Here is a 17,488-nt window from a genome sequence, read left to right on the forward strand (position 1 = left end):
CCAGAATGCAACTCCTGTACCATTTAAGGTGGAACAAGAAAATTTGAGAAAGAAGCTGGTGAAAGAAAAGCTGACTTCAGCCTCATGACTTGATCAACCGTATTAAATCTATCAGGAAACCAGCTGAGTGCTGAACACAAATCCATCTGTCTCCAAATGACTGATATTCAGTCTTTCTCTTTGCTGTTTGTTAGCTTCTAGCTAGCCGCGATTGCTGTCTGCATTGCTGTGTGACCCGCAGTCTGTATGCCAACCTTCAGGGAATTATTTACTGTTACGAACGATAGAACATTAGAATGATCAGCAAAGCTTTCTTTTACTGCAAAAAATGATTATTTTTTTAAATTTTACTAAAAAAAATCTAATTCTGCTGTGGAGCCACAACAGGGCAGTAAAAGAGCCGCATTTTCCCCATGTAGATGGTGCATAAACTAGTGTTTAGGTTTAAACACCAGTTCTGAGCCTAACACGTTGCTGTCTCTCTGTGAACTAATTTCATGTGTGGGTTAAATTACTACAGTAAACACAATGTTGGCCTTTATATCCAGATGATTATAAATTTGTGATTAGAAGACATATAACTAATCAAAAGACCTCAGAGAAAGAATGAGGTGATTTACACATCTTCACTACTAATCAGGCTCGCTTCAGTTAACTCCACAGAGAAATTCTATCAAGTCCAGGAAGTCATGACGACATGTATTGCAGGAACTACCACAGCGTGGTCAACCTCCTGTTTTACGCATTCCACTCCATCGAAGCAGACAGAGCGCCTCTTTAATCTTTGATGAGCTCTGAGGCACTAGGAGTGGCACAGCACTCAATCTAACTTGACAACTCTCTAAAACATGTTTCCCCAGAGTCCTGGGTGGAATCACATGCTGAGACAGAGCGGCGTTGCAGGTCACAAATCAGCTCAACCATTACTTTTATTTTCTCAACTATAACAATGCTAAATGACCGATTTTCCAAAAGCTCTTCTGGGGTGACAACTAATATCATGGCCTGAAGCAGGAGCAAAGACAGCGAATACTAAGTGAACAGGTGCCCTAATGAATCGGATCATTGACAGCGACATATTTAGACTCAAATGTCCCCAACTGGAAGTAAAGAGGTTTCTCTTTCAGGAGTATTGCAAATTTGAACTAATTAGACATGCGAAGGCATGCCAGGGAAAACTGGGGCATCCCAAAACGCCCATAATTGCGTAGTTAATTACATTAATATGTGAAATGACATTTCTGGGGGAATAAAAGTCATTCTGTTGGGGAAAAAAAAAGTCAAGAATATGCCAAAAACAGTTATGTCAAATGCTTCAGGCACTCTATTAGAAGTTTCACTAAAAAAGAACATTAATAATCTGTCAGTTTGGAGGGTGAAAAGTTAATCCAATAACAGCTGTTTCACTGAAAACATATGGCAAATAGAGAGCTGAAATTTCTGTATAGTAATGTCTGTGTTGTTTCAAGGGGATGGAATACTAATTTGTATTAAAACATGTTCAAAGTTATTATATTAAAAATTATTATATTATTAAAAGTTATTATATTCATATATTAAATATTAAAATATTCTAGTACATGGATAATACTATTCATTTGCCAATGAACTGCCAGGCCTTAAAGAAAATATTCAATTTCTTGAAACCACAAACATATTAGACGAGGATGTTTAGCATTATATGATTTACTCCTAAGCAACAATATGAAGTTAATCATTGCATATAAAATAATGTAGCATTTAATGTATAGGCAATGTTTTCTAAGTTAACGCATTAAGTGAGATGAATCTTTGTGAACAGAACTTTTACACACAAAAAACATGAAATAATCACCTTTTCCAGTAACTCAGCAATTATATTTTTTCCTATTTTGTGTCAGAATATAGTGTGGAACATGTTGCTTCAACAAATCCTGTATTCTGATATCAACAGTACGATATTAAGGAGTACTCTACTCCTCTCTTCAGGTTTGCTTTCAACAGCACTTTACCCCAACAGCCTCCCACACTCACATGCATCTCAGCATTTTCACAGCTTCACATTAATTCTGTACACCAGCCAGTACATCAGTCACAATCAGCTGGTCAATCACAAGGCCTGTGCTGCTCGACTGTGTCATGGTTTTAAGGTGTATCATCTACATACATTTTAATGTAGTCATTATGTTAAGTTCTTTTTAAGTAAGGATGGGTATTAAACTGTCACACCAGTACTGATTTCATTCAAATCTTGCTAATAGCAGAACCAAAGCACCATGAAAAAAATGTTACCATAGTCACATCCAGTCACATCCATTCTGGCCAAATAAGTCCTTTTGCATGTAAACTTCATGTCATTTGTGTTAATGTTGCATTAGGTATAATTAAAAATATGATCAATGTACATTCAATTTAAGTCCAAGGTTGTGACTGAGCACAGCAATGTTTTCATCAACTTTCTATGCAAACTTCAAGCAATAACCTGAAAAAGTGTAAATAAATAAATAAATAAATACATAAATAAAATTATAATAGCAATGAGGACCAAGATGCCATTTCCTTCAAAAAAAAGTTTCCAACTCTAATTGTATGTATGCTAGTTATATGTATTTAACATTAGATCCTAAAAAGGATATTTAGCTTATTTTATTGGATTTTTTAGAGCTTTTTGACATAACTTCTATATAGAGTGGCCACAGCTTTTCTGGACATCTCTCTCTCTCTGTAGGTGCTGAAAAGTGGCATCATTTCTTTTAGAAATGTTCTTATCTCCTCCTTAGCCCAGCTTGAGAGGACCTGTCAAATGACACTAAATTTATGCTTAAATGCATTATTTATTCCTGAAAACAAAGTAAAAAAAACAACAAAACATTTTCAATATATAACCCAATTTTCAAAAAAGTTGGGACGATGTGCAGAACGTAAATAAAAATAGAATGCAATGATATGCAAATCATGTAAACCATATTTTTAAAGGAAAATTGAAACTGAGAAATTACACTTTCCAAAAAATTTGGGACAGGGGAATGGGGAGTGTTTCATCACCTCTTCTTTTAACAACACTCTGTGTTTGGGAACTGGAGAGACCAATTGCTCTAGTTTTAAAAGTAAAATGTTTTTTGTTTGATATATTTTTATATTATGATAGATTTTAGCTGCTCAACAGTTCGGGGGTTCATTTGCTGTACTTGCCAAATGTTTTCAGTGGTGACAGGTCTGGGGTGCAGGCAGGCCAATTCAGCACCCAGGCTCTTTTAATACAGAGTAATGCTGTTGTAATACCTGCAGAATGTGGTTTGAGACTGTCTTGCTGAAATAATCACTGATAATAATTCAATCAATAATTCCCTGAAAAAGACAAATACTGGCTTTTGAACTGTGCACTGATAACAAGCTGAGTGGTCTTTAGCCCGGAGGACACACTCTCCACATTTTCTAAAAAGAATTTCAACTGTTGATTTATTGGACCACAGGACACTTTTCCACATCCCCTCAGTCCATTTTAAATGAGCTCTTTCCCCGAGCAGGCGGAAGCACTTCTGAATCCTGCTTATATATGGTTTCTTCTTTGTGTTTTAGAGTTTTAACTTGCATTTGTGGAATGCCGCAACAGACTGTTTTCATAGACAGTGGTTTTCATAAGTGTTCCTAAGCCCATGCAGTGATTTCCAATACAGAATCATGTCCAGCAAATACTGTTTTTTTGCCTTGTCCCTTCTCAAGATTCTCTAAATCTTTTAATGTTATTCTGTACCGTAGATGACAAAAAGCAAAAGGTCTTTGCTATTTTACATTGAGAAACATTATTCTTGAATTGTTGCACTATTTGATCGTGCAGTCTTTCACAGAGTGGTGAACCCCTCCTCATCTCTACTTCTGAAAGGCTCTGTCTCTCTGGAATGCTTTTTCATACTTTTTATCATGCTACTGACCTGTTGCAAATTAACCACCAGGTGTTATTTTAGCATTACACAACTTTAGCACCCTTTTGTTACCCCCGTCCAATGTTTCTGGAACATGTTGTTGTCAAAATGGGCAAATATTTTTCAAAAAACAATGAAATTTCTCAGTTTCAACATTTGGCATGTTGTCTTTGTACTATTTTCATAAATATATATGGTTTAAATGATTTGCACATCATTGCATTTTGTTTTTATTTACATTTTGAACAGCGTCCCAACTTTTTTTTGGAAATGGGGTTTTTGAAATGTTTCAGGTATCTCAACAATTTCTACAGAAAAAAAATGTCACTGACGTTCATAAAGTATGAAATATCATTGATGATTTCCTTTCCACAGACAAAATATTTGAAGCATTAAAACATTTTTTGCAAAACATGATTAGGAGCGTGTGATACAAATGCTAACCTCTACACTGTGTGTGTGGAGCCCCAACAAGAAAATGACAAGCATGCTTATTTCTAGCTTTAAGGCTAGGTTGATCATAAAAATTACAGCATCACGTTTTTTGGTTGAGTAAAAATCTACACAATCTTATGTTGCAACATGTTCTGAGTGGTAAGAGACTTTTAATGTTAAACCATACTAAATTTTTGCTTTGATGTGATGCTTTTGGAAGGCAAGAAGTAGTTCTCGCTTGAAAAATTCATTCGTTTTTTTATGTGAAAATTATAACAGAAAGCAGATCAAAACATGGATGTGTCAGCATTTGTATTTGTATTTTACTAGTATGCATTTTGTCAAGTTTCCTTAGTAAAAACACCCAGAATGTCGCATCATCTAATTCCATTGAATGGAATCACATGAGCAGTGCGATTTCACTTAAATTGTCTGAAGAATAACAGCACGTTCCTGATCACTTGCATTCTGAGAGGGTCTCATTCGAGCACACTCGTGATTACTATTAACACTTCAGAAGGGTGTAGCACTCAAAGTGAAGAATACTGTGAAGCATCAAGAAACTCCTACTTGAACAAAAGCTTCTGCATGCTATTATGAGCCTGCCACAGACGCTAAGAACAGATTAAACAGGAGGTGCCTCTTTCTCAGAGCTTCGCTTGGGCTCCTCATTACAAACATTGTCAGAGTGATTGACTCTGACCTACACAAACTGCATGAGGACAATAAAGCCTACAAACCATCTTCTACTCTGGCCGTTGCTCTTTTTAATTGGGCGTCTCACTGAGGCAGAATCAAGTGAACATCACTCCCCGAACTAATGCAGTGTGACTGTAAAGACACTTTTTAGAGCCCTAAAGAATACTGATAATATTGGTAATAATGCAGAATTCTACTGCTGACACTGTCACAGGTACCCTTATCATTGAAACAAAAGATGTCAACATTGTAGCCTGGTGTCTTGTTCATTATTGCACATGCACGTACTTCTATTGCCATGGAATCAGCTTTCCCATTTCAGAAATGGAGAGTTAGTAGTTTTCTTTAATATGTAGGATTCACGTCCTTGTTTCTCCCAGCCAATTACCTCCACTCACTCTGTAAAGAACCTGTAGCTCCTCCAGACATCACAGTGACACAAAGTTAAAATTAGGGATACACTAGTGTCAGCCTCATTTACTCATACTCCAATACCAGAATGTCACACCACCTGATACCGTGAGATGTAAGCTTAGTGCACACTGCCGCGCTGATGAACAAAGCTGGCAGCGAACAAGAGAGGTGTTTCTGACACTGTGGCAGTTGGACGTGAAGTCATTCATCACTTCGGACTTTATGACCACTTCCCCAATACAGGTCTAGTCAAGTAGACTAGCAAAACAGAGGTGAAAACCACTCTGTTTAACTAAATAGAAATGTGAAGTACAACCTTTAATATTGGGATTTTTTTTAAAAAAATGATTTCTTTATGATGTCTTTATGAAATAGGCTGTAAGAGACCACACTGTGCTTCAGTGTACAGACCTGTCCACTTTAGTTTCAGTGCACAGTGTGGCACAAGTCAGCAAAGCTGCCCTGTTTCAGCTTGATACTTTGATACGTAGTGTGTAATTTTTAATAAAACGGCTTTATTGATAACTGTTCAGACTGAGCTGTCTTTAGAGGCTACATTTAATGTAGCATGTCAATCTGACCAATCAGTGTGAGTCATCAAATAACAGGATTTCTAAAACTGCAAAGTGTATGTCTGGCTTTAGATGCCATTCAACTATGGCTGAATCAGCCAATCAAAAGACTCCAACAAGACATAAAACTCCACAAGTGAGCTCCTCAGCTGCATCAGCCTTGGATGCCATTCCTACTAGCATGGGCTACAGAGATTGCTGTTAAAAGAGACAGGTGAGGAGCATGGTATCAAAACTATGAAACATACTTAAAGAGACACTTTTCTGACTTGGAACAAAACCTGCTTTTCTCTACTCTAGCCATTGTAATGATTTAGCTGTTCAGGTACACTGCACTCATTTACACTACTTAATTCTAAATAGGTTACTCATTATGGTATCGGAATCTGTATCAGCGAGTACTAAAAATGAATGGAATGGATCGATGCATACCTAGACATAACATATTGAGTACTGAAAATAAAAATCAATATTTACAGAACTACTACAGAAGAAATACATCCCTGGTGTCAGAAAGCCAATCCATCCAGAAGAAGAGCAGTTGAAGTAAAAGTGACGAACTTGACAAAGTACACTATAAATCCATTTTCCCCCAATTCTATTTTAATTTCCCCCATTTATTCCTGTTTCTGTATTTGGATTTATCCATCCATCCATCCATCCATTTTCTAAGCCGCTTCTCCGTCAGGGTCGCGGGGGGGGTGCTGGAGCCTATCCCAGCAGTCTTCGGGCGGAAGGCAGGATACACCCTGGATAGGTCGCCAGTCCATCACAGGGCAGACAGACAGACACAGACAGTCACTCACACCTAGGGGCAATTTAGCACATCCAATTGGCCCGACTGCATGTCTTTGGACTGTGGGAGGAAACCGGAGAACCCGGAGGAAACCCACGCAGACACGGGGAGAACATGCCAACTATTTGGATTTAATCTCATTTTACTGTAAGAAAGTGTGTTTAAAAAGTACAATAACACAAACAATAGAGAAATGGCACTTTGGATTATTTTTCAGTAAAGTAAAGCAAGTTCAGTTCATTAAGACATTTGCAAATTAGTTGATTTTTAACTCACACACTCACTCCCTTCTTGCTTATGTTTAGCAGGATAGTGGTGCTACACAAGGAAGCACTTCAACTACTCCAATACCTGAAAAATGTATAAACCTATATATAACCTATATATATAATAAAATATATAAACCTATATACCAGCAGGATTTAGCATTTTTTTTAGTCAGTTTCTTTCCGTTTGGGACAGCATGAAGTTAATAAAGTTAAAACATCTCCTACACAAGTAACAAATGCAGAGCATATACGATGTTTGATGCCAACAGCTGTTTGCTGAAATAAGAAGTGTTCACTTAATCAGAAGAAAAAAACTTCAACTAGAAAAACAAATCATAACTAATTACATCCGATATTTAATATGTGTAGAAATATAATAATAGTAATAATCTCCTTTAAATCTCCAAGTTCCTTGCACTTCTGGGTTTGTGTCTGAAATCCACTGTTATGTCTCAGTTTCATGTTCTGTGTTTTCTACATCAGGCAAATCATAGAGTTCTAATGATGGTGTTGATGTGCATTTTCCTATCTTACAGTTGCGATAACCTACTTGACATCAAGCAGTGTACAAGGTAATGAGCTGCCATCCTGACCTGAACAACTACCAGTTAGTTGTTAGTTGACAAGACAAATACAAATGGTAAATAGGAGGACTGTCTTTGAATTTATTTCCAAAACAAACATTTTAAACTGAAATATCGCTTTGCCTGTACAGCTTGTAACAAGAAAGCTACAAGTACAACCAACAGACTACAAAAGAGTGCTAACATAATGCTATAACACAATAATATAATAATTCAACAAGACAGCAGCTAAAAGTGTTCAGTTATGCAGTAAACTCATATTGATCAGGTTATTATTAATGTGTATTTTTTTTATCTATTAGTCTGTCCAGTTTTATCTGACTGCCCACTGAATAACCAAGCATTTTTATAGGTCAGAAGGAATGTTTATGTTTTGTATGTGGATTCAGGAGTGTAACTGCAATTTGTTATTTTAAACAGTAAAGCATGATGCTTTACTGAAATGCTCCTTGGAGCAACAAAATGCCTGACCTTAGCACTCTGGCTAGTGTAAATCTATTCTTGCTCCACATGTCTGTGAGAATCATTGATCTCAGACTTGATCTGATGGTACTGCTGGAAATCTTATGTAAACTCTCTGGCTTCATTCCAGAAGACACACATGAAGGTGTGTGTATGGCATAAAGCTTCAGAAACCACAGCAAATAAAACTGTAATTGATTATAACTTCCATACTACAGATCACTTTCCTGTAACTGGACATGTCCTGTGGCACTGCAGGTGGGGCATTTACTCTGTTGGGACCCATGATGGCTGGGCTCCCTAACATCTTAATTGCACCTATTATATCTCTGTTTGCGCAACTGTACACCCATTACTCATGGGAAGGTATAATAACATAATAATATACTTTAACCATGGATCTACACTCAGAAATAATAATAGCAAGTAGACAAGAAGATTATATATCATAAATTGAAGGTTATTTTCATATATACATGTATATATATATACAGTCTGGATATACGTTTTTCATGATCATAAAACACATTTATATACAGGCTTATACTTAACTGCTTAATTTTTTTTCTAGGAAAATTACACAGTACTGTGCAAAAGTCTTTTATTTATTCAATTCCCAGTCAAAATGGACAATAAGTGGAGTTACACAGGAGTTACAAAAACTGGAGCTCAAAAATGTTTAAAAGGTTTCAAGAAAATGGGAGCCCAACAATCATGCAAAGCCTAGGAGACCACCAAAAATGTCCCATCAGATAAACAACACTTAAGCTTTCATCTTTGAGAGAGAGAAGAAAATCGAGATACACTCTTGCTACACATCTGAAAAAATCCAGTCATTTCTGTCCACTGTGAGAAGACAACTCAATGCTATGGGTCTGAAAGGGTGTGCAGCTGTCAAGAATCTGTTATTAAGGGAAAAAAAGACAAAAGAATACATTTCAAATCAAACAAAGAAACTGGACTGCCACCCCAATTTCCCAATTTAAAATAAACTTATTTTTAAAATGAATATGAAGATATGTGTAAATTGAAGCTGCTTGAGCAAACGCCAAGAGAGTGCAAAGCTGTATCAAGGCAAGGGGGAGCTTCTCTGAAGAATCTAAAATATAATTTGTTTACTCTTTTTTTACACTTTTTATGCAGTGACACTTTACTGGTCACTGCATAATTCCATACGTTATTTCATATATCAAGTATTATTACATAAATGTGGAGAATAGAAAAAAACAATACAAGGAACCCTTTGTGTGTAAGTGTCTAAGCTTTTGACTGGTACTACAGATACATAAATAAAGGAATAGCTACAGGGGCAATAACTAATTTGTCGAAAATTGTGATGAATGGGTGAAGACCATGTGTCCTTTAGTGTGCAGTTGTTAAGTGATATGATGCACCATAGAATAAATCTTCTACATTGACAGAAATTAATAGATCAAGGGCAACTTGATGACTTCTCTGCTAAAGCCAGCTCTGTTTGATTGGTAGTGGAGGATGCCAGAATGGCCAAGATTTCAGTGAAATCCAGTTATTTCACATGAAGAAGGTAGATCTCTGCAGCCCAGCTACCACACTGACAGGCTACTTGCAGAAAATTTCATATCATTCCCTGAATGAAAGAAGCTATCTGTAGCTTAAAAACGCCTCTGAGGACTCCTCTCAAAATATAAAGCACAGCACTGTCAGAACCATCTGTCCCTTAGAGTAATATACAGAAAGTAAGACATTTTTCTCCGAAACACGAAAACTGGACAGAGTGTTAACAGTGGGAAACAGACCCATAGCTTGGCTCTGCTCTGATTTATTGGGGTCTTTTTAACAGTACACATGGGAATCAGTAACGGTCTTCAGTCTAATTGGTAATTGATCTATGCAGGAGTCATTAATAAAGATAAACAAGAGATTCTCAGGAGAAACACTTCACCAGAATGCCATCCATGCATAGAAATGAGTGAAGGCCAAGTATCAGTGAGACAGCGATACCCTGGCACATTAATTATGTGGCAAGTTTTGTCTCAGTGAGGACAACTCAAGGTGGAAAAACAAGCCCTGATTTATGATTTACAGAAAATTTATGCCACTGTGTATGATTAATAAAAAAAATTCTATCAGGAATTCCTGCTATGTTTCCAAATGTCCACATAATCCAAACTGTAAGATGTAAAGAAAGTGAGAAATTTACCAAGTCAGAACTGTTTACAGTGATGGAGATAGGAACCAGGAACTGTTGTAGAGGTGGGTAATGTGGCCAAAATGCAATGTGATGATACTTCAGAAAGTTTTTACAACATACAATATGTTTTAATGTTTTATTCCCCAACATCTGATAAGGTACCCCTGACAAAGCAGTGCCATATTAAAAAAAACAGTCAATAACTATAATTACAATGATTTGTATTCAACATTTTACACACTTTAAATGTAATTAATCAAGACTCTCTCCTTGTAATTAGACAAGCAGTTAGGGAGTGTTGTTTAAGTACTGATTACATCTGAGATATGCTCAGAAAAGCATAACATACTGTCAGGGAATTTGTCACAATAAAAATAAATATTGTCACATTTCGCAGACTTGCATTGTTGTTTACAAATAAAACACATTTTTCCTATGAAACTGCTGAAACTGCCAGCTGATGAACTCATACCAATCTCATAGGTTCTACTCTGCAGATATACATAGTTTGTTCCCTGAGCACAACAATGTATAAAGTCCTCTGGAAAGCACTGCAGTAGGAACGCAGTGTTCCTCAGTTAAGTGAAATCTCATGACGCTCCACACAATGCCAGCTTTCCAATCCCTCTCCAGTGACAGCTTCAACAAGGGAGCTTACATCATATTCTGATGTAGTGATAAGGCACACTAGACATCCATCTGACTAGCGGACAATCACAGACTCACAGAACATGCGATCTAAGCGCCACTTTTTGCACCTCTGAAGTAGATTAGTTCTGCTTCATCTACTGCTGACCACAGTGACCGCACGGTTCACTCCTGCCAAATCCCATGGAACTGCGACAAGCCACGGACTGCACAAGATCAGTGAGGATGCACCCACATTTCCATCCAACACCATATTCCCTTTCAAAGCGAGCAGCTCTGGAAGACAGAAGATCACACTAGGATGCGCTGATGAAACATTCATGAGAAGCCTGAGAGTAAAGCTACACAGCCTAATCTTCCGCACTGGGCAACTTCAATGCAAAATGAACTGAAATTGCGCTTCTGAGCGTCCAGAAATAAAGCTAGCGCTAACTTTCTAAGTTTGGCCAGAGGAACGGCCCATTAGCTGAGCAATGACGCTTATTCATCCTTCTACTCATCTTCAACATCGGTACTTCATCTATAAACGATATAACGTACAGAGCACTGCGTATTACAGCCTGTCATCCTATTAAAATGCCCCAAGCTTAAAAGCTAAAGGGTGGATTATAAAGTAATAGTATTATAGGCTACTCCAACAACTGCCAGCAGCAGACTTTAAACTTCACGATTTGGTTCATTGTAGTCAAAGATGCAGCAATAAGCCCACCTTTGATCGCCAAACAAAGTGCACTCGACGAAGCCCCCCCACCCCATGCCTCTCGATGTGAACGATAACCCGTCCCCTTACCGTCTGAATCCCTGAAAAGAGGACGGCCAAGACATCCGCGATTTCTTGAGACCAGGTCGGTGACCTGTATCCACGGCGTAGGTTCGGTCCATTTTGGCTCGCTTTTTTGGGCTTTCTGGTGTCTCTCTGTGTAGGAGAGCAGCCCCCGCTCGCTTTCTCACTCGTTGTGCTTCTCCGCTCCGAGCCGGTAGGTGTGCTCAAGTGGGCGAGGCGGCTCCCGGTGCTGTGTGAACGTTGAGGAGCGCTCGCATTTGCAGGGCGCGTTGTTTGTTTCCCACCCGTATTAGGACAAACTCCGCCTCCTGCTCTGCGATTGGTCATTAGCAGCCCACCTCGCGCGCAAGAGCTGGCTAGGAGTTCCTACTCACAAGCAGTCCATCAAATCAGCAAGCATGAACATGTAGCCAATCACTGGGCAACATGCAAATGAGCAGACTGATTGTAAAATTGAAGTAATAGCCAATCCTGGCGCAATATGCAAATAGCCGGCCTTCTCCTGAGCAGACCATGCTAAGACAGCAATACTGCTCTGCGTATATGCACTTACTGACCACTTCATTACGTTCACCAGCTTATATCTAGACACTTTGTCCATTTTCTCAGCTCCACTAAACATTTAGCTGCACTTTCTAGTTCTGCAATTATAGACTGTTGTTCAGCATACTTCGTTACCCCCTTTCACCCTGTTCGCCAATAGTCAGGAGCACCACAGCGCAGGTGTTTGGGTGGTGAATCATTCTCAGCACTGTAGTGCCACTGATGTGGTGGTAGCATGTTAGTGTGTGTTGCGCTGGTATGAGTCGATTGGAGTTGGAGTTCATTGTGGTCATTCACTGTCAGTGAGTGTCAAAAAAAGCAGCAACATAAAATGTGAAACGCAAAGAAAAGCAGTGAAAGAAAAAAGAAAGAAACGCAAAAGAGGGAAAGTATTGCAGAAACAAAATAGGAACGTAAAATGCAAAATGCTAATCTTATATTTGCGATATTTTTTTTTTCTCGTCACCATTAAAGACCCTAATTTGACTCCATAGTCACTCGTTGTCCACACTAGGAGACACATCTACTTTGTTGGCCCCTCTTATAAATGCAAAGTCAGCTATAGTAGCTCATTTGTTGCCCCACAGTTTGTTCTGGTCATCCTCTAGTCCTTCATCCATGATCACAGGACGTTGCCCACAGGATGCTGTGGGCTGGATATTTTTAGTTGATGGAGTATTTTCAGTCCAGCAGAGACAATGAGGTGTTTAACAACTCCAGCAGCACTGCTGTGTGATCCACTCACACCAGCACGACACACGCCATCACCACGTCAGTGTCGCTGCAGTGCTGAGAATGATCCACTACTGAAATAACACTTGCTCTGTGGTGGTTCTGAGGCTTGAATAACAGAGGAAAAAGAAGCTAGTGCCATTTTGATTTTTTAGCTCTTGTTGGTCAGCAACCCTCTCTGCCATACCAAGCTCATCAGCTACAACATAGCCCATCTTTCCATGAGCCCCCAAGATATTGTCAAGTTTGTAAGACTGATGTGTTATGACTGTTGCACTGTGCAGGAGGAGGGGACAGTTTTCAGCCTGAGCTAAAAGATAAACAGAGAAGCACAGTTACCTCCCCTACATAATCTAGCATAATGAGTGTAGTGCAGGGTATTGATTATTGTTATTTTATTATGCCAGGCTGAAGTAAAGGGCTACAACAGGTACTAAAGGTCTGCTGTAATGACACTGATTGACAGGATCGATTATATAATGCTATGGAAGGGCTGAGGTCAGCAATATTGATACTGAAAGCAGCCTAAAACCCTGGCAAGAGTTTTTACCTGCCAGGGAACCAGTGGGCCAGAAGTCAGCGATTTGCCCAATATAAATGTGTCATTACTCCTGAAGTATTCAGTAAGAGTTGAGCTCCCCTGCTGAACCACAATAAATAAGCCAAGTTCAGAGGCACTTCCACCCTGGAACTATCACAAATCTCATCCTGCCTTCAGTTTAGAAAGATTCAAGAAGTTATACACTGTACTAAGAGGCCAAAGCAGAAGAAAGGTTCTACATCCACTTTGCTTTGACAAGTTTATCTGGCATTATTAAAGTTGTTAAAGAAGCATCAACAGCTTTTTTTAAAGTCTTGTCCATATATTCATGGTATACACCAGTTATACAACTGGCATATAACATAAATATATTACAGTTACACATTTCATTCCCTCTAAAACTCAAGACTGTGTTGACAGGCTTACAAAAGCTGTCTGTCAGACATTTCTCTGAAAATAAATCATGAAAAAAGTGAAATACTGATCCCAGCAAAATTCAGAGAAAAACGCTTTATGAGAAGCTAAGCTTGCTGCTTCATATACCAAACCTGAAGTACAAAACCTGGGTGTAATCTTAAGAATCTGATTCACCCTGCAGAGAAACTTATTCATGGCTTTAATACAAGTAGACCTGATGACTATAATGTTGTGGTAATCCATTTCCACTGTGCAACAGATGGGCTACAGCCAGTAATTGTACCTCTATAAAGTATAATTGTATGGTAAGTGTTTCTGACAAAAATGGCCAATATGTAGGTACAAGGTAAGTTTACTGGCAACTGGTGTACAGTGCCTAGAAAACTGAACTGGTCCAAAAGCAGCGCTTCAATTCTGAGTGCTTTTAAGTACAGAGCTCCTCATGTTATCAAGCACACTGTGATGAAAGCTACATCCAGAGTATGCTGGTATATAACATAAAAACACAGTGCTATTTGTGGTTCAAAATAACAGAAGTCATTTCTTGATTATCTCATACCTCGTTAAAAAGCAGCTCAATACAGTAAAAAGCCTCGGTGGGCATTTGAACTTTAATGGAAGGCAGCAGTCTGATGGCCAATATAGCTTGATTGAACCCTCTAATCAGCTGTTAGAGCTAGACTGCTAAAACAGAATATGGCAGACCAGCCTAAAAATACATTTTAGGGTGGGTATAAAGCAGCTTTTCAGAGAATCGCTGCAGGAGGACATTGATTGTGAGCAGCAGGCAGCCTCCGATTTTTTTCACTTTTGCTGTGTAAAAGAGCACATACAACAAAAGAGAAAAATGGAGAGAGCAAGAAAGAAAGCTCGTGCATTCACGACTGTATGTGCATTTGTTCAGGATTTTAATGTTTTACAATGAAGATACAGTAATGAAAAAAAAATGATGGAATATGGCTCTCAGTTTTTCAAAGCAATTAAAGCTTAATCAAGCTATCAGGCCTCAGTTTCCCTAAAGCATCATACTATTATGATCATCTTAACTGTTAGAGATTGTGTTCAAATTGAATTCTCCACAGAAAGCCTGATTAAAGTGTTGTGCTCCATAAATAAGATGGTAGTTTTGCTATTACTTCTGTCATTACTATTGTGAGGCTTCAAGCCTCAGTGGGAACACTTCAGCCTTTAATGGAGATGCTGAGGTATCTGATAATATTCTTGATGTAAGCCCATATTAGATATGTCAAAATAGCTTTGAGGAAATTGGTCATGCCAAAAAGATACTTGAAAATACTTGACTGAGGTCTATTCCTCAGTCAATTCCAGGCTCTAGTGCAATTTTCTTCTTTTTTCTCAGTCACAGCTTCTTGACTGCTACACATCCTTTCAGACCCATAGCGATGAGTTATTCAAAGAAAGATCTTCAAGGATTTTAAAAAATCCATACAAAACAGAAGGACGTCGAACTCTGGGGTGGTCAGTTACTTTTACTTTTACTTTTAAACCATACTTTTGGACTTTCTGGTTGGTCTCAAGATTGGAAGAATGGAAGAGTTAAAGTGACAGGAGGTGCACAAAGGTAAAGAGTGGATACACTAAATACTGATAGATTTGATACAGCTGGAGGCTTGAGTGTAATTTTCTGTAAAATATGTTCCCTGCTTGTTTTCCTGATGTATAATGTATAATTTGTACATAAGGACTATTCTGGCTGGAAATCAAATACATGAAAAGGTGGTCTCTGACTTCTGCACAGTACTCTACATTTCCAATGTTGTGCTATTATGGCAAAATTCCAAACAGCTGGTGTCCCACTTTGAACAGATATAATTCTTAAATAAATAGAACTCAGAATTAAGATGTCATTCTTCTTTTCACTTTAATTACACATAGTGCTGTGGTTCAGTAAAATCAAAAGAAAAGAGAAACTAAATTATTTTGAGAATCAAAATTCAGTCAAAATATTAGCATCTGTTTAGAACTCTATAATGTCGACACGTCATTACCACTATTGGAAAATGCATATGATAGCCATACTGACCGTGAAAAATAAAAGATAGACCTGATTGTTTACTTGGTCACTTTCTACTTAATACTATGTGAAGAGGAGACAACTTCATAAAAGTGCTAAAAAGCTTACATTAACTACAGTTGGTGATGTTATTTCTGCAGTACACCCAGCCCTCCACGCTGTCTCTGAATGACACTGAACTCCTGCTGAGGACAGATGCACACTCAACACTCAAGCTGCAGATGAGACAATAAGAAAGTTTTCTATCATAAAAGTACAGTGCAAAAGCACTAAGTATTTAAATTCAGGTATTATACTGATACACGTTTAATTAAACCTTTAGCAAAGCTGCACTATGTAACATTTGAAGATTTGGGGACCTCCCTGGTGGAAATGTGTAATTGCAAGCAACATGTGCTTCAGTCCCCTTCCCCAAGTGGATGAATCTGATGACTGTGAGCAATGTTGAAACCGTTTGGACGTTTCTTTTAAAGATGTAAGTGAACTATTGTCATCATATCTTCATCGCATCAGTAGAATGGTGATTTTGCCTTTTTAAGGTCTAAAGATTGAGCCAGACCCTCTTTTGATGTTAATATGTGAATAAAAACGTATGATGTGTAACATCAACCCAACACCTGACTTTTAAATTATTCAAGGCTTTACATTTTAGGGTTTTTTTCTCCTTACACAGTAAACCTACTTCTTTCAAATCCAACAAAAAGTCTTATAAAATCTTACACAGTGCTGCTTTAAATAAATAAAAAAAGATCACCATCAGTAATTCTGTCTTCTTCTCAGACTATAACTCATTAAATGAGTTGTCCTGGTGTGTGCTTTGAGGGAGACTATGTTAGTACACTACTTCTCTCATAACTTTGTAAAAGACGGTAATTGTACAGTTATTGTAATGCTGTAAATTGGAAAAGGTATGGGAATCACTTTTTTCTTCAAACAAACAGTTGAAATTAGTATCGTTTTAGAAAAATGTATGCAAATACATGATGGAATGCATTTTGGTGCATACATTACACTTACCTTTACCCACTGGCTACATTACCTCTCAGCCTTCATTACTATGAAAAATGAGCTTGAGATTCATATGAGCTTGAAATGTTTAGATTTACACATACAAAATATGATCATGTGTAAAAGAGCCATGATATTTATATTTATATTATGTGATATTAAGATATTTATGTATAATATTTATATTAATATAAATATTTTAATATTCAAAATGATGCATGATGTGAATTGTTAGATAGAGTTTCATGTTATAAAATGCAGTGCAGCTGTCAAAACTGAAAAAAAAAGAATATATATAGTTAGCCTACCATGGATGCTGAAGTCAGCTTCTTTTCATTTAAAATTCAAATACATAAGTTACACTCTGGTGCCAAAGGAAAATTTGTGTAAGAAGCTGGCAAATAAGCTAACTTCAGTGAGGATGCAAGCAGCTGCCAAGAATTGGCGAAACAACTACAGGGATGTTTATAGCCTCTG

At 37.9% G+C, this 17,488-nt stretch overlaps 1 protein-coding gene across 4 annotated transcripts in view; it reads right to left on the reverse strand.

The window, feature by feature from the left end:
* LOC108425192 (cAMP-specific 3',5'-cyclic phosphodiesterase 4D-like) overlaps nt 1–17,488 on the reverse strand; it is a 264,509-nt gene that overhangs the window by 217,557 nt on the left and 29,464 nt on the right. The window contains exon 1 of one of the 4 annotated variants that reach the window (XM_037547235.1): nt 11,742–11,933. The exons of 2 other annotated variants lie outside the window; for them this stretch is intronic. In XM_037547235.1, the coding sequence (XP_037403132.1) occupies nt 11,742–11,833 (92 nt within the window). In that variant the 5' untranslated portion in view covers nt 11,834–11,933. Of the gene's footprint in view, nt 1–11,741; nt 11,934–17,488 lie in introns of those variants that run through there. One more of the 4 variants, XM_037547237.1, reaches the window with a different exon arrangement.

Source organism: Pygocentrus nattereri, chromosome 18, assembly GCF_015220715.1.
Source record: "Pygocentrus nattereri isolate fPygNat1 chromosome 18, fPygNat1.pri, whole genome shotgun sequence".
NCBI lineage: Eukaryota > Metazoa > Chordata > Actinopteri > Characiformes > Serrasalmidae > Pygocentrus > Pygocentrus nattereri.